We start from the raw sequence: 21,876 nt of genomic DNA, 5'->3' as shown, positions 1-21,876 counted from the left end.
GTTGGGAAATGATACAAGGATACTTGGATTATTTCTGACTCCAGGCAGGAGAAGCAGAATCCTCTGACAAAGCAATGAATAGGCATGGAGTTTAGCCTTGATAAAAACCCGTCTAGTGATGCAGTTTCCTCAAAGAAACTACATTGGGACAAAATCCTATACATAATTTAGCCAAAAGACACATAAGAGAGACCTGTGCAACTGCTGGCTGAGGTCATAACTGACCTGACCTTTTGTGTTTTCGGCTCAATGCTTTTGACAGCTGGTTGAGCCTGGGTGTTCTTTGTATCACCATCTGGAGCAGTGGTAGAGTTCTTAGAGTTAGAAGATTCTTAGAATCAAGATGGGGGAAAGATGGCTTATCTACAGAGGATCCAGGTCTTAAAAGGCCTCAGATAAAACAGTAGAATGTGAAATTTTAGGCCAAAGAAACAGAAACGTTCTCCAAGGGTTCTTATTTAGATTGACAGGAGCAAATTTGCATTTGCAAGCATGAGTCTGGCATCACTGATGTGGAAGATCAGCTAAGAGGCAATGACATTAATTTTGCCCAGAAATGATGATAGCTGTAAGCCCAAAGCAGGTCAAGAGGGATGAGGAGGAAGATTATGCTGAGATCTGCATTTAAGTCACTGGTTCTGATAACAGATGAACAGTATATGAGCATTCAAAGACTCCCCCCACTTTTCCATCATTACTGGAGAAAATGAAAAATGAAGGAAAGTGAGGAATTAAGAATATTGTTATATAAAAACAACACATAACTCATTGCTAAGACATCTGTGAGTTGTTCTTAACTATTCCAAACTATGTACATACTCATTCATCCATTTAGTGTATATTTAATGATTGTCCATTTGAGCCAAGCTCTGTGCCAGCAATACTACAAGGCAATAAGTTCCCATGAAGTTCTGCCTAACTAGCTAGCCCTGTCACATTTTTCAAGCTCTCTTGATTCCATGTGTCAGCACCCAATGCCTTCATCTGATGAAGTCTCATTCATGTTCTGCATGAGTTGAAAAGCCACTTCCTGTCATGGGATTTCCTGAATCCTCAGTGGTGGTTAAGGCAGAAAGGCTTGCTTGTTTTGTATGTACACGGTGCTTCCTCTAAGAACATGCCTGGCCACATGATGCTGAGTTCATGCTGGTTTTATAGTCTGCTATTCCCTGAGCTTATTGACCAATCATCTTTGTTCAGCCAAAAGTAATGTGGATTTTTATTTACTTTAGTAAATAGTAAAAAACTGAAATAAGTTCCCTAATGGAGATGTCCCATCTGATTAAAAATTATACTCTAGAAAGTCTAACCAATCATTGTAGCCCTTTAAATGTGCCTTAAATTATTCTCTTCTGCAGAGGAAGTTCAAGGCCATTACATTAACATTCTCTTTCTAGTTTCTACTTCTAGAATGGAAAAAAAAGCTACATATGGCTAGCTAAGCTTATTTCTAGAAAGTTGGCAGGTTCTCAAACCATATTCAAAGTTTATGTTGGTTTTCATGACACAAATAAAATAACGTTTTACAGAACTTCCTCATTTTGGGTTGAATTGTTGGAAAAGATCTCCCATGGTATGAACTTGTGTAAACTACATTTAAACTGAGTCAGAATACCACAACTTATTTTCCATGTACCTTCTCTTCTTCAAGCCACAGCACTTTAAGGAGCATGAAGATCTTATTTGTGTATTGAAATAAGTAATGTTTTAATTTTAGATTCTAAAGTGCCATAGGTAATTACATATGTTAATCTTAAAAGCACTTGTCATATATTAAGTCAGTCTTAAAGACGATCAGTGGAATTTGCTCTGCCCTTAATAAGAACTGTATCACAGGCCTGCCTCTTTAGAAATTCAGAATGAGTAAAAGAAAATTCCAGAGACTTACATAATATATGCATAGACTCTCAGTCTACTTAGGATACTAAGGAAAAGAGAGGAAGGAGGGAAGAAAGGAAGGGAGAAAGCAAAGAAAGGAGGAATGAAGGGTGGAGTGAAGGAAAGAACAAAGAAAGAAGAGAAAGGAGTGGAGGAAAGAAAACAGTGCCAGGATGTGGTGGCTTATAAACAGTTTTATTTTTCACAATGCTGAAGGCTGGAAACCCAACATCATGCCTCTAGTAGATTCAGAGAAGGCCTGCTTCCTGGTCCAGAGAGGTGCTGTTTCCTGGTTCACAAAGGTCCTGCTCCTGGTCCATAGAAAGAGCTTCCTTTCTGGTGGGCAGAGGTCCTGCTTCCTGGTCCACAGAGGTCCTGTTTCCTCGATCACAAAGACGTCCTACATTGTGGTCCACAGAGGTCCTACTTCCTGTTCCATAGAAGTCTTGGTCCACAGAGATCCAGCTTCCTGGTCAACAGATATCCTGCTTCTTAATCCACAGAAAGCCTATGTATTACTATATGTTCACATAGCAGAAGCATTGAGGGACAGATATCCAAGTTCTCTTTAATAAGAACATTAATCTCACATTAGAAATTCTCCTAGCCTAGTTATCTCCCATTTATCACTTCCAATTGCCTTCAGTTTGAAGGTTAGCATCATATTATGAATTTTGGCAGATTGAGATTGGGCAGGGCATTCATTCTATATCACCTCTATCAGTCACCTTAGAAGGTACCTTACAATTGCCTTGTGCCATTTAAATTTATTGTAACAATCCTGAAAAGTATTTGACCATTATATAAATACTAATAGATGAGAGTTGAAAAATTCACACCTCATACCTAAATTTAAGTAATTATTAAATAGACAGCTAATTGCATGTTTCTTTTTCTTTCTAAGGTACAAATTTTTTGGATGTAGTTGAAATATCCCAACAAGGAGCAAGAAATTTAATGCATAATAATGTTAAATATAACACCTGGAGCTATGGAAACAGTTTTCTATCTTTGTGACAATTTTTCTGTTTTTTCCCTTGATTTATCTTATCATTTCTGTAATAGTTTATTACAAAGTTAATAAAAGATTATATAAAAACCACATTTTAACACCTGACTTAAGCATCCAAGAAGCATCAACAAACAGCCAGACACAGGAAATTGATGTCTGGAAAAGAACCTAGCAGAGTGAAGATATTAGAAGTAAACAAGCAGAAAACAGATATCATAGAGGATATGAAGTGCTGAAAATGAATGTTTGAGCCTAAGGCAAGAAAGCCACGGATTCTGGCTTTGAATGAGCAAGTGGGGCTCAGGGAAGATGTTATGGGTAATGGTGAGTGAGTAATTTGGAAGAAAAGATGAACACAGTTTAATTTTACAGGAGCCAAATTTCCACATAAAAGTAGACTGTGTGATTTAAAAAATACATACAAGGCAAATGTATCAGGCAGTTAATTATTTCTATGCATAGTGTCAAAAGAACAAGAATGCTTCTGGACAATACATTAGCAGGCTGTTTTGTTTTTCTGCTTCTTCTCATTCTTGCCCTTTCATGACACCAGTTGCCTTTTCTGTCAAGTTATCAGCCTTTTCTTAGTGACAAGTCTCTGGAGAACATCATCTTCATTCAGTTAGGACTTTTTGTAACATAGGTATTATAAAACTTCAACATGATTGCTCCAACAAAATAAAATTTAGCAGTTGACATATCTGAAGAGCCTTGGGTTTGATCTAGCTTCCAGCATAGTTAGATTCAGGGTCTGTAGAGTGCTGTAACACAGGATCCCACTAATTCCCTGCCATATTCCAAAAGAAGGCTGTAACTTCCAACACAGTGACTGGGGTTCACCATGATTTGCCCAAGATAAGCATTAGACAATTCTTAGAGCAGTCATGGTGTCTAGAAGCTCTACTAACAGCCTGACCTAAGGGAAAATACTAATCCTCTAAGTAAAGGGCATATGTTAACTGTAGAAGCCCTCCACTTGGCTATTTCTTAAGTAGACTTCCCTGCATTGTTTGTTTTCCCTTCTTTGAGCAATGATTTACTACTGTGATGGCTAATTGTAGTTGTAAACTTTATGAGATCTAGGATCACCTAGGAGGTAGCTTCTGGGCGTGCCTTTGATGTTGTCCACATTGTTTTGACTGTGGTGGGAAGACTCACTCACTGTGGAGTTCCTGAATGTGCATTCATTTTTCTCTGCTTCCTGATTACAGATAAGAGCTTCAATCTCTTACTCCCTTAACTCCTCCAGGATAATGGGCCATACTTTGAGTTATGAGACAGAATAAACCCTTTCTCCCTGAAGTTCCTTTCCTCACAGTCTTATATCTTGGCAACAGGAAAAGAGACTAAACATCGAGTTACTGAAGTCATGAATGAGAAGAGTTTTTCACAAAGCTATAAATAGATGAGGGACTGGGCACAGCCCCCATGCTCACCAGTCCTGACTGGCCACACTGACTGTGCAAATAGGAGTTTTTACAATGATCAGGTGTCAGACATTGAGGCAGACATAAATAATCATTCCTGGTTCTGTCTGACTTTGGTTTGAGGCATTACCAATCTATACATGATGTATTAGACGCATAGCTCTTTCCATGCCCAATTTTCCTAAACATGGACCAGTGTAGCTGTGGATCACACCAGAAAGAGGCCCAGTTCTCTCAATCAGGTGTCCCCTGTTCGAGGGGGATGGGCAGTGTCCCAGAAGAAAGCAGGAGTCAGTCTTTACACTTGTGCATACATGGGGAAGGCAAGAGGAAGAATTCATCAAATATAGGCCCTCTAGGCATTCTTTTCCTGAATGAAGTCAGAGGGTTGGTACCTTAGCATTCATGATTCATTCCCAGTGAAATAGCAAATATGGAAAAACCCATTGTGAACTAGGACAGTGATCAACTTGCCCACCAGGCTAACTTGTGTCTTACAGAGTTGTTGCTTCTTTTCCTTCAAATGTGTTCCCTTACTTTAGGGCTGGAAGTGTCCTAGCACTGTTACCAGATATACACCTAGAAAAGAATGCCCCGGTGCCTCAGGTGTTAGATTCAAAAATCAGTATCAGAAATGGATTTCTAAGCCTAGCTTTACAGAATCACTGAAGAAAGCATCTTCTAAAGTAAGCGAACACCTATTTCTTCTGCTTGCTTACTGGTTTTCTAGACAGACTTAATGTACACAGAGACTAGGATTCATTTTCTTTTTGTTTCTTTTTTTTCCACCAGGTGTTACTAAAACAGTCTTTTTTTTTTTTTTGCAAAATACCGGTAATTTTGCTTCAAAATTATTTTACACAGAAGCCATACCCTTGTCACTTTTAAAGCTGACATCTGATCTCAGGAACACACCTTTCCCAAGAGTTTGTTTCTCTCTGAAAATCAGCCTTTCTCAAACATAGTTTTCACGATAGGCAGGTAGATGAGCATCTTGGTGATCTGTGTATCAGAACATCTTTAAAGCTTTTGTTTCTCAAGTTTCTTTTTCAATCCTGTCAACAAGTGCTTTGAGAAAAATGAAGCTAGCATTTGAAAATGTTCTGCACAGAAGGGCTCTATTTACCTAGACTGTCTTGCTACTTGCAGTTAAATATAAGACTTTGTTTTGATTTTCTTTGCATGATAGGTTTTTTTTTTTTTTGAGGTTCTGTGGTACCATATGCCACACTTTACACATGTGGATTCACCACAAGTGATGATCTTATTAAGAAAATTCAGTAGGACAGGGTTTAAAAGAAAGTACTTTAAAGCTAAAATGATAGATTGTGGACCACATGTCATATTTACGCCACACGGTACTTCATAGGTGCACTCAGGCATAGATGATGAGAACAAATACTAGTATTTAATAAATTTTAAGAAGTGGCTGTAAAAAATCAGGACCTAAAGATATTCAGTTATTGAATGAGATACCTTAGGGGTATATAATGAATATACACACATAATATATGTGTGTATGTTTATGTGTATCTGTATATTGCTCAAATGTCCAGGCCTGTCAATCAGCCAATAGCTCCTTCATTGTGTGTGTTAAGCACTTATCATATTGTAAGAAAATACTTGGAAACTTAAGGAAGTAAGGGTTTATTTTGGCTCATAAATCCAGGGTACAGTGCATGCTAGAAAGGAAGTCATGGTCATGGTGGCAGTACCATGGGACAGCTGGTCACATTGTGTCTCTGGTTAGGGAACTGTGGTGATATTGTGTCCCCCAATAGATTGTGCACCCTAATAAACTTATCTGGGGTCAGAGAACAGAATAGCCACTAGAGAGACATAAAAGCCAGAAAATGGTGGCACACACCTTTAATCCTGTCACTTGGGAGGCAGAGATGATTCAGATCTCTGTGAGTTCAAGGCCACACTGGAAACCGCTAGGCATGGTGACACACACCTTTAATCCCAGGAAGTGATGGCATTAAGCAGAAAAGTATATAAGGTGTTAGGACCAGGAACTAGAGTCTTTTAAGCTTTTAGGCTTTTTAGCAGCAGTTCAGCTGAGGACCTTTCAGATGAGGACTCAGAGGCTTCCAGTTTGAGGAAACAGGATTGGCTGAGAAGTTGGCCAGGTGAGGTTAGCTGTGGCTTGTTCTGTTTCTCTGATTTTTTCAGAATTCACCCCAATACCTGGCTCCTGAGTTTTTTTTTTAATTTAATATGACCTTTTAAGGTTTATCTTACAGGGAACAGATATTTAAATGCTGCTGTCCAGCTCTGTCTCCTTTTTATTCATCTGGGAAGTCCAACCCAGGGAATGGTGTTGCCCATATGTTAGGGTGGGACTTCCCACCTCAATCAACATAGCCAAGAAACACTCTCTCACAGACATGCCCAGAGATTTATTTCCACGGTGATTATCAGTCCTGTCAAGTTGACAATTAAGATTAACTGTTATGGGGTAAAAGTTTAAAAGTATGGGACCAATTATTTCCAGAAAAATCCATTACCCTTTATAAATAAAGCCACACTTTCTTCTCCATGTTTCATAGTGGCCATACTGACTAAAGACAACTACTTGATGCTGCTGCCTTACTTCCACTGTGTGAGAAGAAACAGACTTGTTTAAATTCAAGATTATGAAACTTGTTTTTTATTTTTATAACATAAGATGTGTCAGGCTTAGTCTATCTTGAGTGCTGGAGTCTTATTGCAAATGACTTTTTTCTTCAGCCCACGTAGCTTTCACTTGGAGCCAAGCAGTCCTACAGTAGAACTGGATCTTCACACTCCCAACATCATTTCTATGTTCAGTCTGAAACAGGGGAGTGACCCATTTGCACAAGCGTTTCTTCTTTCTGAGCCTCACATCTTTTTTTTTGTAGGCTTTCTTGTTGTTGCTAGTTTGGTTTCTGAGTTTCATAGGTTGCAATAATAATGGTGACATTGAGGTTCAGCAGATCTCTCAGAGGGTTTTCAGGTTCTTGTCCCCAAGTGAGAAACTGAACAGAGTCACACAGTTGCATCAGAATTAGAAACAGGTTATTAGGGAAAGATACACTTCTGAGAAAGAAGAGGATCAGCACACAGAACATTTACTGGCTCTAATATTAATGCTGTACTAAGTAACAGAGGCTTTATGTCACAGTGTGCAGACTTCAGGGCCCATCCATCTAGTGTGTGTCTTTCTGCATAAGCTCTGTTACTTGTGGTTCTATATACGGCTTCATATGTCATATGTATCATTAGCATTTTAAATATCCATCCAAGGATATTATAATGAGGGCTGGAGCTCCTACATATTGGTAGAGTGCTGACTTTGCATACACAAAGCCCTACATTTAATCTATAATACAGCAAAAGTTAAATCGATCAAAGTCTTTATTTCTTTTTAATTTTGTAAAGTTTTGTGTAAAACCTTCTGGTCTGAAGAAGGTTTGGCTTCACTATGTCATATATCAGGTCATGGTCCCCAAGGAAGCAGACACTGAGTTTTACTGAGGAGCCAGCCTGAGAGAGATGAAGAAGGAGATACAGGGGTGAAGAGGCAAGCTCAGCCTTGGTGCTGTTCTGTTATCTACAAAAGGAGAATGTGAAGGGGAGACAACTGGACAGCAAGAGCCTGAGACTATGTTGTAGCTATGGGAACCCAGAGATGAAGATTTCCCCATATGGGGCAGAGGCAAGTTCTCACACCTCGCATGTCAGTATGGTTTGAAGATTATAGCTGGATGCTAGAAGTTAGCTGCTCGCCTCTAAGATTTTCTCTTGAAGCATATCTGAGCTGTACACCTGCGAAGCTGCCACATGTTGTCCCCAAGATGAAGCTAAAATGACCCCTCAGTACTTTACTGATTTCCATCTGACTCCTCCTGAGAGGAAATCAAGAAGGATGCACTCAGTGCAATAAAGTATGGCCACAATCACTGCAGCTAGTATGGAGGCTGAAACTTAAAATCTGCAAACCCCTTGTGCATAGTCATTAATAAACTGGACCCTTGTGAATACATTTGCTGGCTTTTGTGGTCACCAGATCAGCCTCTTTCATGAGAAGTTGGAACTCTTTGTGACTGCAACCTCCATGAACCAAGTTTTCTGTATGTGACATCTCAAAGTCACAAGTGAGCAAGGGAGTATCACAAATTACCCCAAAGCACTGGAGAGACGGCTCAGCGATTAAAGGAAAAGGCTCGCAACCCAAACTCCAAGAAATACCCAGTACTATTTGTCATCTGTGTTCCAAATGTTTTTTTTTCTTTGCTTGGTTGAAAAAGCCATCCTCCTCTCTGTACCCAATGGTCAAGGTCAGTGGTTTTGTCCACTATGAGGATGCTTCTTTTATTTATTTGTGTGGTATATATGTATGTGGACTCATTCATCTGAGCTTGCATTTGTGAAGGCCAGATGTCAGTATCTAGTGTCCTTTTCTATCAATCTGCATCTTTCTTTCATTATTCCTTCCTTCCTTTCTTTCTTTTTATTTCATTTACTCTTTTTGTTTGTTTGTTTTTTGAGACAGAGTCTCCCGCTAATGCTGGACCTCACACTGACTGCCTCACTGTTGTAAAGGCTGGAAAGTCCAAGATCAAAGGGCTGCATATGATGATGACTTCCTGGTTTCATTATAACTTGGTCTAAGGCATCATGGGAAAAAAGAACATAAGATGTTAAAATGCAAAACTCCAGCCCATTTATAATCAGCATAAATCCTTTCATACAAATAGACCCTTTCTGACGAAATACCTACTACCGGGCTCTACTTCCCAACACAGTTGAATTGGGAATTGCATTTCTAACATATATCTGTTTTTAAGAGCACAGCCAATCAACAGCAAACTGGAAACACAAAGTCTTCTAGTGGAGCAGTGGTTATTTCCTCAACTGACTTTACCCATCATTGTAAGTTTTCTCATCAAGTAAGATCCCAACCACACACTACTGTAGCTATCACATGAAATATTTAATCTTCTACTTATAAGAGGTGCATGCATACCCACATACTATAATATCACTTGCAGCATCTTCTGGGGGCAGAATAGATCCCTTGTCGTAATTAGCAGAATGTAAACGAAATATTACACACCGCATATGAACAGCAGTCTTAGGGGTCACTGGGTTTTAGTCACGACCACTCTTTCTCTGTCAGAAGAACATCATGACCCAACAGGGGCTGATTATAGAATCAAGACAGACTGTGAACTAGAGCTACAGCTAATGAACCATTGCTACCTCATGATGACCTAAACAGATCTGCCTGATAAGTCTGTGGCATTTTGATTTGCATTCATTTCTTTGGACTTTCTGTAACAGCTATTCTCAGTGATGGATACCTCCTCTTTGGGGTTCTGCGTTGACAACATTAGAAATAAATGGATGGAGTTCTAAAGGCACAAAATCACAGATCATATTGACAGACACTGACACAGCAGATGTGGTTCTACTGTTACCTTTAGGGTGGGATATCTTGCAATTGGCATGTTTTTAATAAAAACCCACAGATATTCAGCAGATTTGGAAACTGGTTATATGCCTCATTCCATGATCTTCAGTGTACTTCGGACTGAACACCCTTCTAAATCTCTTGCAATTAGCTGTGTCATTATCCTTACTGCTTGTCCTTAACCTTGACCTAAACAAAGGCCTATGCACATGTAGCTCGCTCTTAGCCACATGTTTTCATTATGTATTCACTGCCAGGTGGAACTAAACTTGCATCTTTATACCTGCTATTGTTTGAAGCTCACATTGCATTTCACTTGGAAGAAGCGTTACTGTGCAAAGCAGCATTAACCAAAATTGTTTTGTGCTGATAAATAGAGAATCCTGACACTGAGCAGCAGAGCTAATTATCTGTCTGGGAAAAAGGTGCAGGCTCTATTTAGGTCAAAGGTAACAGATAAATTGCTGATACAATTATTTCTAGTAACTGTCTCATAAATGCCTGTGTGCATTAACACATGCATAGATCTCCCTAGGTGAGTATGTTCCTGGCAAAGAGGCAGCTGTCTAAATAAATCTTTAAAGCAGCTTCTGTTCAGTGATACAACGGAAATGAGGAAGAGACATGCAGATGAAAATAATTCAAGGCAAAGTTAGATGAAATCAAATATCTCATCTTCTGTGGGGAACATCAAAGACATGTCATCGCAGAGTGAAATCCTCCCAGATGCTCAAGACTCCTCTCCCCACCACTAAGCCCATTTTCCCAGAAATTCTTAATGTTTTTTTTTTTTTTCACAAAACAATCTGAGAACGCTTCTCATTTGTGTCTTGATTGATGGTCTTCAAGAAAACACGGAAATTAAAATGCACAGAAACACTTAACAGGATTCTTCTGTTCCTATATGAAAATCACTCAGTTGACCTGCTGAGGCCACCTGAGTCTTGCGTGTCTATTGCCCTGCTTTATCATTGCCATCCGTGTTACTAAACATTAACGCAAAATATTAAGCAAAAAAAAAAAGACAGAAATAAGATTTATGTTGGAATAGCAAATTATTGTTGTGAGTAAATGTCAGACTCCAACTCTAAGGATCTTATTAGTTCTTTTGGCTTTCCAAACCATAATATACATGTAATTCTCATAAGTCTCAAGTTCATCAGTTCTCTACCTGTGAGTCACGACCCCTTGGGATGGCATATCAGATATTTATGTTACGATTCATGACAGTAGCAAAACTACAGTTACGAAGTTGCAATGGAAACAATTTTATGGTGGGGATCACCACAACATGAAGAACCGTATTAAAGAGTCACAACATTAGTAAGGTTAAGAATCACCGCCCTAGTTGAAGATGAAAAACATTTCATTTTCCTTTATTGTTCCAATTGAATTTGATTTTCAAAATTTATTTACTCGGTTATTCATTGATTTATTCATTTTTTTACTTATTTATTGGTGTTTGAAATTGAACCTAGGGCCTCATCTAAGTAAAAGAAGTGCTCTACTATGGAGACACATTCTCCAGCCTGAAAATTTAAAATTATGATGAGTATCATAATGCTATGAAAGATACAATAAATAGAATCCAAATATTACTTTGAATTGCATTATTTAAGGAAATTAAGATAAAAATCAAGGTTTACTATTTCTAAATAAATCTACATACTAGAAAGGCAGACAAAACAAGCTTACAAAATTCATACACTGAGTTTCTTTTCACAATTCACACATTTCAGTGAAATGCAAATATTTTATACATGATTTTTCTTTTAGCTTTCCTTTTAGTTGAATGAGCTTGATAGACAGAGAAAGCTCTAGGAAAATCTCTCTTCTAAAAGTTCACATACATATTCATGATGTTTTCTTCATAAAGAGTCACCATTATGTACAGTATGGAAAGAGATCCCAAGAAGTCTTTCCTCTGTGATTAACTGAACTTCAAACTACATCTTTCTAAATCTTCATATTTTTCCCATGTGAAACCTGAAAAATATTAAATTTGGAGAGATTTTACACCCTCAGTACTTAGGAAGTAGAGTCATATCAGGATCGGGTCTTTTTATACTGTGTTAAATGCTCCTACTCCATGAAGTGAGGCTTGCTGCTTATTTGTAACATCGTGGGGTGGGGATGGTTCTAGAAAACAAAAGGACAGACAATTCAGTCATCAGCGTGAAATGTGTTTCTTCTCCCCTTCTTCCAGCGTGCTTGTCTGCCTCTGTCTTCCTCTATAGAGTTATCTTCCTGTCTGCCTTCTTAGCTTTTCCTCCTTTCTTCCTTCCTCCTTTCCCTTCTTCTCTCCCACACTCCCTTCTTCTCGTCTCTCTCCAGGTTTCATTCCTCCTCTTCTCCCACTTTATCTTCCTTTTTCCCTCTCCCTTGTTCTCTCTCCCTTCCTACTGCCTTGATGGTCCTCCCCAGCCTTTCCCTTTCCCAGTTTCATTCTCTCTTTCGAGTGCTTATTAACAGAACCTTTCCTGTTCTTACTTTATGACATTTTTGTCAACGTGTGAAACAGGCAATTAGGGATGGTTTTTGAGAAAAGAATGGCATCCAGTCACCTAACAGGAGCTGGTCCAGGGAATATAGTCACCAAATGTTTGACTACTTTTCAGGTCACGGGACAAGGTTCACCTCTAAGTCCTTAAAAAAAAAAAAAAAAAAGAGTGGTTGAAGATAAAGTCTGTTATGCAAGATTTTCTCCCTTAGGATAATAGGTTCATTGGGAGGTGAAGGTACCTGTAGACATGTTAAACTTTCTGACTCTAATAAACATGTTTTGGTTTTAACTTTCAGAATTTGACTTAAAAGTATAGACTGCTTTCATACCAATGAAGACTGGTCTGAAGGGTCAACCCCTTGTAAAATGGTGTACGTCTTCACCAGTGAGAATTTTCACCTCTCACGAACAGGCTGGTGGTATCTATGCTTTCAAGTCTATCCTGGCTGCTTTTCTCCTCACAGGTGGTCTCTGCTTTCTCTTACAGCATAGGGGGAGAAGTAGGGCGAAGCCAGGACACCAGCTACGCAGGCAAGCACTTCCGCATGGGGTTCATGACGATGCCTGCCCCTCAGGACAGACTCCCGCATCCCTGCTCCAGTGGATTCACCGTGAGGTCTCAGTCCCTGCACTCCGTCGGGGGCACTGAGGATGACAGCAGCTGTGGATCCCGGAGACAACCACCCCCCAAGCCCAAGCGAGACCCCAGCACCAAACTTAGCACCTCCTCCGAGACGGTCAACAGCACTGCAGCCAGTAAAAGTGGGAGACCTCTGGAGAGGGCGGAAGGTAAACTCACGGTGCCCACTTCCCAGTCATCTCCAAGGGCTTCAGCTTCTGGGAACCTGTTTCCTTCTGCTGGGTCCCAGGAAAGAAACATCAAGGGTAGGAGGCATTATGGTGTGTTGTCAAATTAACACCCAATCATACTTGCTCAGCCAGAAAAGCCAGATAGTACAGGTGATGTAGTTGGGGAGCAGAGTGCTTTCCGTAGCAAGTGGGAAGTCACAAGTTCAGCCCCAGTACAAAAACAAAACAAACGTGGACAAGGCGATGTGTAAGCTTTACGGCCCCTTTAAGGCTTTGAATCATTCAAAAATTATTTTTGCCCAGAAGTATATCTACTATTTATATTCTCTTACTTGTATTAATTTGCTATTTACATAACTAAAAGACATGTTAGGTGATCGTTAGAACATTTTATGAGGGAGACTTTAATGTGAGAAATATATGAAGAAAAAATTATGGTCATACCTTTCAGAAATAACCATTTTTTTACATCATTTCCTTCCTTGCCTATCTGTATCAGCTAAGTATTTCAGTCTCTGCTTCCTTTGTAAATCTTATTTCTTCCTGTGTAGTTTATTTTCCCCTTTCAGTTATGAGATACACAAATCAAGCATAGCTACTGTGGGTATATGAATATATATTGGGTCATATTAGCCTAATATCTCACAAATCCGTTAGGTCTTCTAGAATAAAGAAGCTCATGGCTTACTTAGGCTTTCCCCAAAAGCCCCTTAGTCGAAGTGGAGCTGTAAGTGAGCTTTGACACAGCTATTTCAGTTCATGCTGTTATAACAAATTGTCATTGGCTGGCTGGTTTATGAAGAGTGGCAATTCATTTCTCCAGCTCTGCTGAAATGCTCAGGAGCCAATGTGATCTCTGAATAGAGCTCCCCTCAAAGTTTTGGAATCATGTCTTCTGATATTTCTGCCTTCTATGAGATGGAACTGAGTGTAAGAAAGTTAAATATTCTTGTCTGTGAAGGCTCTGACCTTGGGTCCTTATTACCTCCCAAATACACTACCTCCCCCAAACCATCACACTAGCTTAAGTTTTTCAGCACTTTAATCTTGAGGAACAAAGTATTGTGTCTCTTGTTCCAAACCAACTGGATATTTGTGTGTCAGTTGTGAGGCATGCCTCAAGGTCTCCAATGCTGCCAGCGGTGAGTCAACAGAAGATCTCTGCCTAGCCCTGAGGTCTTTCTTCTACCCTGCCCATCCCTGACTTTGAAGCTTCCCTGAGCCCCAGATTACTACATTTCAGGTCTGTCTGTAATGAGAGGGAGCCATGCCATCTTTTTCTCAAGTTATAATTCTTTACCAGCAGAGATTTCCAGTTCTTCGTGAAGGTTCTGGCCTGACTCTTTGCCCAGGAATTCACATGTAGTCCGAGAGATAAGATGCCTGGTGGTAACATGGCACCTCTCTCTTCACTTTTCTCACTTCTTTCTCCTTCTTGCTGCCCAGATATAATCTCAGTGAATTGATAAATAACACAGATCAATACCTGGAAATAGAACTAATCCTTCAATTTTAAAAAGACAGTTTTCCTCTTTAATATTCTGTTTGTCCACACCTAGAGTACATCAGCAAAAACATACCATGTGTGCATGTAAGTGTGAGATCTGGAAACCATAGTATAGAGTACTCACTGCATTTTCAGTATGTATTTTCATTGTTTTATTGTGACTCATTTCCATGGCATCCAATCTTAAGGAAAACACTACTTATACATAGAGAAATATTCATCACAAGGATTTACTTATTATCTATTTTGTTGGTAATTTTTAAAACAGCTTGCAATTTGATTATCTACAGAGAAATATACAACAGTGGGCATTTGTTTTGTGTGTGTGTGTGTGTGTGTGTGTGCGCGCGCGCGCGCGCGCGCGCGCGCGCATAAGAGTGTCTCTTTACATTCTGAGAAGACTCTATTTCTCCTTACCGTCTGAATTCCCCTAGAATTTGGACCCTTTTTTTCATAAATTTTGACCCCTTTTCTCATGATTCTGAGCTATAATTGTGTCCTGCACCTTATAGCACAACACATTTATGCTTTTAGAAACAACAGATGTTAATTTCTTTATTAATAAGAACTGGGGATAGGAATTTTGAGATTTTTGAACACTATTCTTAAATTTTATCAAATACTTAAGCATGATGTCTTGCCTTCTCTTTATTCTGTGTGATCCTATGTTCAAAAATCCACAATCCTCTGTTTCTACTACAAAAATCAACTATCCTCTGTTTCTGTTTCAGAACTACAAAATTGATTATAACAGGTTGTTTGCCAAAGAAAATTATAGATTCAAGACAGGAATCTCTGAGTGATGCATCCTGAATGTAATCCAGAGTGATTCAAAAACAAAAGGAGAGGTGGACACAGTGGGGCATGCTGCCCTCATAGCATTTTGGAGACTGAGACAGGGAGGTTCCAAGTTCAAGACAAGCCTGGTCTATTAAGAAAGTTCCAAGATAAGTCAGGCTGCAGAAATAGTAAGAGCTGTGCCAGAAGGCCATGCCACACAGCCAAATCTTAGAAGGAGTGAAGGATACACACTTCAGTTTCCTGACAAGAGGAGGGAAAGTGGAATATGGAGAGTGAAACCAGGTGCACAGTCATGATCACCTGCTCTTAGAAGCAATGCCTGGATGACTGTCAATTACCTTAAAATGGAACACATCTTCATCCACTTGTAATGTATTGAGTGGCCAGTTGCTGAAAGCCATTGTTCTCTTCCAGGGACCTTCACTGACTAAGCATCAAGGGTTCTTCAGGGATAGTCATCAAACAGAGAGTAGCCCTTTAATAAGTGCTTTTGTTTTTTGAAGGCAGACCTGTGGAAGTGGCTCAGTTTCTGTGGCAAGGACTTAAGTTAAAGAGTCAGTTGTAAAAATTACTTGCTGGGCTCCATGGCTTATGGACCACCAGACCCAAATCCAACATTTCTCTTCAGAAGGGAGCTCTCAAGAGGGACTGGAAAGCCCTCAGCTGTGTGAGTATATAAGGGTCTTATGTAAACTGGATGATGGTTCGGATGCAGTAAATGGCAGAGTAGCACTTGCTACGTAAATTAACCTTTCTCTTTGGAGCTCATGAGAAAGGGACAATTGCAAAGCTATATGCACCCAACTGTATTCTAATAAGTTATTAGAATAACAGGGACAAGGTTGAATCAGGGCCCACATCAGAGATGGGAAGAAAACTCTTGAGCCCAAGAGCATGGGCACATATGTCCATACTCAAATCCCAAACTATTTAAATATGTAGATTAATCTTTTATAAATCCTCAGTTCTTCATAATCAGGAACTCACTGGAGTTTATTACAGAGCTCATGTTCTCTTTACCAGCTCCTTTCTGTCAACAATATAACAGAAGAAAATGTGTTTTTTTAAAATACATCTTAGCCTGTCTTTTCTTTTTTTACCTGAAATGTCAGCAAAATCACAATATTGATTCGAGGGCATTAGAATGATTTCCATGGTAACCAGCTGCTATTTAAAGAGAGGATTATGACTTCCCTGTGGATAAAAGTAAAAGGAAGTGGACGTTAGCAAAAATAGGTTTCAGAATTAAGAATAGGAAAGAAATTTGAACGCACACAAATCACAAAAGAGAGGAGGAATAAGATTTGGTATTTAAAAGTTGTTCTATCACATTCGAATATACATTGGCCATCCAAACAGGATCTTCTCCCATAGTAATGCCTCTAAAATTTTACCAGTGGCTAACATAAACTGGCAATCATCAAACCATAACAAAGGAGTTCTTTAGAAAGAACAACAGGTAGCAGGACCTGCTTCTTCCAAGTCTTTCAACCAAAGAAGCAGCTGTGTAGCTTCACCTTGGTTATCACCCTTTCTCTAAAGAACCCATTCCTCTTTAAATATAATCAGAGAAGCACTGCCTTGGCATGGTCAAGGGGTTGCTCACAGAGTCAAGAGGCAAGTGACAAAATGAGACTTTTCTTTTTAAACTTTGAGATAACCTCTACCGTACCAAAATAGGATGGTACTATTCCTCCCTCATAGCTAATTGTGTGCATGAAAAAAAAAAATAAATTGCCTAAGAAAGATAAGTTTAATACACTATTAAATGTCATTAGTAGTCCTCACATCACAGGTATTCAAAACAAATATTGAAGGGAAAGAGAAGATGCATTCACCCACTCTCCACCATGGAACATAAATGGCTGCTATAAAAACATGAAAGGAGAAAAAAAGTGCTGACAAGATTGTGGAGAAACCCCCTTTTCTCTTTCTGCTCTCTCTCTGTCAGTTATCCCCCCTCTCTCCCCCTCTCCCAATAAAGCTCTAGAAAGGTTAAAAAAAATGAATGTGGAGAAAAGGACATTTTGTACACTGCTAGTGGTGATGTTAAGCGGTGCAGATGTTATGGGAAACAGCATGGGGGTTTCTCAAAAAATGAAAATAAAACTGCATTGGCATCTGGCATTCTCACTACAGGATACACATGTAAAATCATTTTTGTGTAATCCTTTACTGTATAATTATTCATAATTGTCAAGGTATGGAATCAGCCTAAGTTTGGCAGCTGATAATGAATAAGGAAAATAGGGTCTGTACACGCAGCAGACCCTATTTTTTTGCATTAATTAAACTTTTTTTCTGCAATGTGGAGGAATCTGAAGGATAATATGTTAAGTGAAATAAATCAAGCACAGAAAGACAAGTGCCATAGCATCTCACTTATATTGGAGTGCATCGTAACTGACCTCGTAGAAGCTGAGTAGAATGACTGTTACCAGGAGATAGAGTTGGGGGAATATCATCAAAAGATACGAGTTTAAATTAGATGGGGTGAGCACTTAAGGAGATTCACTGCGAATTAATGGTAACTGAGTCAATCACGGTACACACCACAGAGAACAGATATTACTGTTTTCTTTATTTATTTCAAGATTTGTTTAGTTTTAGTTCATCTGTGTATAGGAGTGCTTTACTTGCATGTATGTACACCACTTGGTGTAGTGCCATAGGTGGCCAGAAGAGGGCTTTCAATCTCCTAGAACTGGAGATGGGTTTGAGCGAATTTGTGAGTGCTAGGAACTGAACCTGGATTCTTAGCAAGAGTAGCATGTGTTCTTAACCACTGAACCATATCTCTAGCCCAGAGTTCATGTTTTCACCATGAAAACATAACTACGTTAAGTCATCCATTTTCATTATTTCAATTTAGCTATCCTACAACATATACATACTAAAACCTACACAATAAACATGACAAGTTTAAATGTTTTTATTCATTCAATTTTTGTGTGTGTATAAGTTTTCTGCCTGCATGCATGTGTGTGTGGCATTTGCACACCCAGTGCCATAGAGGTCAGAAGAGGGCAGTGGATTACTAGGATCTGGAGTTACAGATACTTGTGAATTGCCATGTGGGTGCTGGGAAGAAACCTCAGTCCTTTGCAAGAGCAATAAGTACTCTTAACTGCTGATCCATCTCTCCAACCCCAGATCTAAAAAAATTTTTAGTATTAAAAATATGTAAGTAAAAATTGGTATGATAATCTATTAGTAATACTCAGGCATTAATACATGTTCCCCAGGTTTAGTAAGCTTTCATCAATAGGTTATTACATATTGCTTAGTATGAGAAATAGAATACATGTATTTTTAACTTTGAGCAACTTAAAGACTGCATTGCCTAAAACAATTCAATACCTCTAGCACACATTTGACCTCTTCAGGTTGTTTTCAATGTTTCACTTATGATCTTTTCTTTCTTTCTTTTTTTTTTTTTCAAGACAAGGTTTCTCTGTGTAGCTTTGTGCCCTTCCTGGAACTCACTTGGTAGTCCCTGACCTTGAACTCACAGAGATCCACCTGCCTCTGCCTCCCGAGTGCTGGGATTAGAGGCGTGTGCCACCACCACCCGGCAATCCTATGACTATTTCTTTACAAAAAAAGATATTTTTTTTAGTTGGTACAATTAACCTGGTTTCTGATGCCCTCATTCAGAAATGTTTGGTATAGTCGTACCTTTAATTTAATTTAATTTTTTCAGTGTCTAATATAACCCAGGCTGGCCTAGAGTTCACCGTGTAGCCACAGATGGCTTTGAATTTCCAGTCCTTGCCTTCATCTTCTTCCAAATGCTGGCATTAAAGGGATGGACTTCCACACCCAGTGTGGAATTGTTTATTTTGACCCACATATGGGAATGAGAATAACTTTTGCAGTGTTTGCAAATTGTCCCTCATTATCAGGAATGTATCATTGACCCAGAATCAAGTAAATAAGAATTTCTGTCTAACATCAGTGTCTTAAAAACCAAGACAAAACCCTTCATAAAGACTGTCAGAGAAGAAAAAATAGACTTCTTCATGATGTTATTTTTCACACCTCCACTTATTCAGTAAATACTTTGAGTGTGTCTCCTGTGTTGTATTTGGGATTTGACCAACAGAAGTAGTCCTGTTACTTGTAATTAACCTTGTGTCTAATTCTTCATCTTAGGCTCTTTGACTTGCTCCAGATCAGAGCAAGCAATGATGTAAGGAAGGATTCTCAATACTGGAAAACTTGCCTTGACAGTCACAGGAGTTTTCATTGTTGTTGTTGTTGTTTTGTTTTTGTTTGTTTGTTTTTCTGTGCAGTTAATTGTTTAGCTAGGAAAGAAATAGTTTCACACATTTTAATCCATGTGCTTGTTACTCTTTGGATGCTGGCAATGAAAAGATCCCTGTTTCTGAGCAGGCAGCTCAGCCTTTTGGTTTCTGAATGTCCCCAGGGTTCTGGTCTGTAACAGTGTGAGCTAAGAAATAATATTGATTTTTTTTAAACCAGCCAAATTTGTGACTTGTTAATGAGCCACATAGAAGTAGGCATCTTAACACTTGGCAGAAAGAATGAGGCTGAGTGCAATTGTGAAGTGCCTGACTTACTATATGGCACATCTTAGGTGCTCCATAGCCTTGCTTCCCTTCCTCCCTCAGAATGAGCTAAGTTACCAGCAGAGACTGGCTAATACCAAGACTTCTTAGGCTTTCCCAACTAAGCTTTGAGAGGAAATGAGAGTAGAGCCTCATAAAATATGGATGCTTAAGCCTTCAGAGTATCTACTGAGCCCTGTCTGGATTTATAGGCTTTTTGTGTGTTTTTTACACTCGTCGTTTCCTCTTTCCCCAACAGTTTAAAACTTGTTTTATTTGTTCTGAGAACTTCATACCTGTACACAATGCATTTTGATTATACAGACCACCCCCCATTTCTCTCCTTCAACTTCTAGTCTCCCTCTGAGCACATGCCCTCCCAATTCAGTATCTTCATCTATCTATCTATCTATCATCTATCTATCTATCTATCTATCTATCTATCTATCTATCTATCTATCTATCTATCTATCTATCTGTCTATCTGTCTATCTGTCTATCTGTCTATCTGTCTATCTGTCTATCTGTCTATCTGTCTATCTGTCTATCTGTCTATCTGTCTGTCTGTCTGTCTGTCTGTCATCTATTATTAGTGAGCTAATCAAAACTAAAAATGTGTGGGAAACCTATAGAATTCCCAAAGGAAAGATGTTTGCCCCTACAAAGGACACAGTTGTGGCTTTTTGATGGACTTGTTGGGATAACTGCCACTGACCTCTTGGTGCTTCTATGCACATAACAATAAGCACCTGTCCTTCAAGAATGCTTCGAATATGTGCGCTGAGCCCCACTCAGCCTGTAGTAATAAAGCACAAAGAAACCTTCAGTGAGTTCTCCATCCTGTAAACATGGGATAGTTCCTGTTCATTAAATGAGTATGGAAAGGATGAGGCTGTTATGGAAGGCCTCCATTCCTGGATTTCTCTTTCCAGGTTGGCAGAATCACATGCTGCTTGGCTTCCTAGAGTAAAAGCCATCTGTCAACCAGGCACTGTTTAGATGGAGATGGGTCTGTACAACTACTGTGTGTGATTGCTCTCTAAATGAACCCTGAGGCTCATGAATGAAACAGTTTGCAAGTCAAATCTTTGTGCATTGTGTGCTTCTCTCTGTTCTTGCCCATGGCTGGGGCTCTAATACAAAACACTAGCTGCCTTGTTAATGGTCTGATCCAATATCTTCTACTGAGTCTGATATTGGCCTAGCTTTTCCCAGTGTCCAGAATCATAGAAGGGCTCATGATATGTGTTCTTAAAACATGATTCTTCCTTGATGCATCAACAGGCCCAAAGTTGTTATGAGGATCTATTGTGATTAGGGATGGATTTTTTAGGCTTTTCTATTGCTGGAAACAAATCACCACAAATATTGTGGCTTAATACAGCACATTGTTATTATTTCAAAGTATACATTAGTTAGATAAGTCTTCTCAGGATCCTTGAAGGCTGTCATTAAGGATACCAATGCGATTTAGGGTTTCTTCTGAGGCTTAGGATTCCTGCCAAAGCTTATGTCATGTTAAAAGTTATATCTATATAATTTTGGAACGCACAGTAGCTTGTTCCATCAAAGAGAACACACAAGTTCCAGACAAGCTGATTCTTCCCTTTCAGACATCTGGTCATTTTTTTTAAAGTATGTATATTGTGGTGTGTGCATTTATAATGTGGTGTGTGTAACTATGTGTGTGTATGTATGTGTGTGTTTGTATGTCCGCCTGCATAAGTATAGCTGTGCACATGCTAGTGCACACATCTGAAGGTCCAGTGATAACTTCGAGTGTCAATCTTTGACTTTCTCCTTGTTTGAGGAAGAATCTCTCCTGTTCACCAGGCTACCTGACTTGTGTTCTTGCAAGATTTCCATGTCTGCCTACCACCGTTGGACAGTAGTATACAAATTGCAAAAGCATTTTTCACTGCACTAG

General features: G+C 39.2%; 1 protein-coding gene across 4 annotated transcripts in view; it reads left to right on the top strand.

Annotated features, from left to right (window-relative positions):
- Nyap2 (neuronal tyrosine-phosphorylated phosphoinositide-3-kinase adaptor 2) overlaps positions 1-21,876 on the top strand; it is a 251,140-nt gene that overhangs the window by 99,855 nt on the left and 129,409 nt on the right. For 2 of the 4 annotated variants that reach the window (XM_006972110.4, XM_076549957.1), the window contains exon 4: positions 12,748-13,049. In XM_006972110.4, coding sequence (XP_006972172.2) covers positions 12,748-13,049 — 302 coding nt within the window. Of the gene's footprint in view, positions 1-12,747; positions 13,146-21,876 lie in introns of all 4 variants that reach the window. The other 2 variants (XM_042260035.2, XM_042260037.2) reach the window with 1 other exon arrangement.

The sequence above is a fragment of the Peromyscus maniculatus genome, chromosome 13 (genome assembly GCF_049852395.1).
Source record: "Peromyscus maniculatus bairdii isolate BWxNUB_F1_BW_parent chromosome 13, HU_Pman_BW_mat_3.1, whole genome shotgun sequence".
Taxonomy (NCBI): domain Eukaryota; kingdom Metazoa; phylum Chordata; class Mammalia; order Rodentia; family Cricetidae; genus Peromyscus; species Peromyscus maniculatus.
The sequence above is the reverse complement of the archived record's forward strand: the minus strand, read 5'-3'. Positions and strand labels throughout refer to the sequence as shown.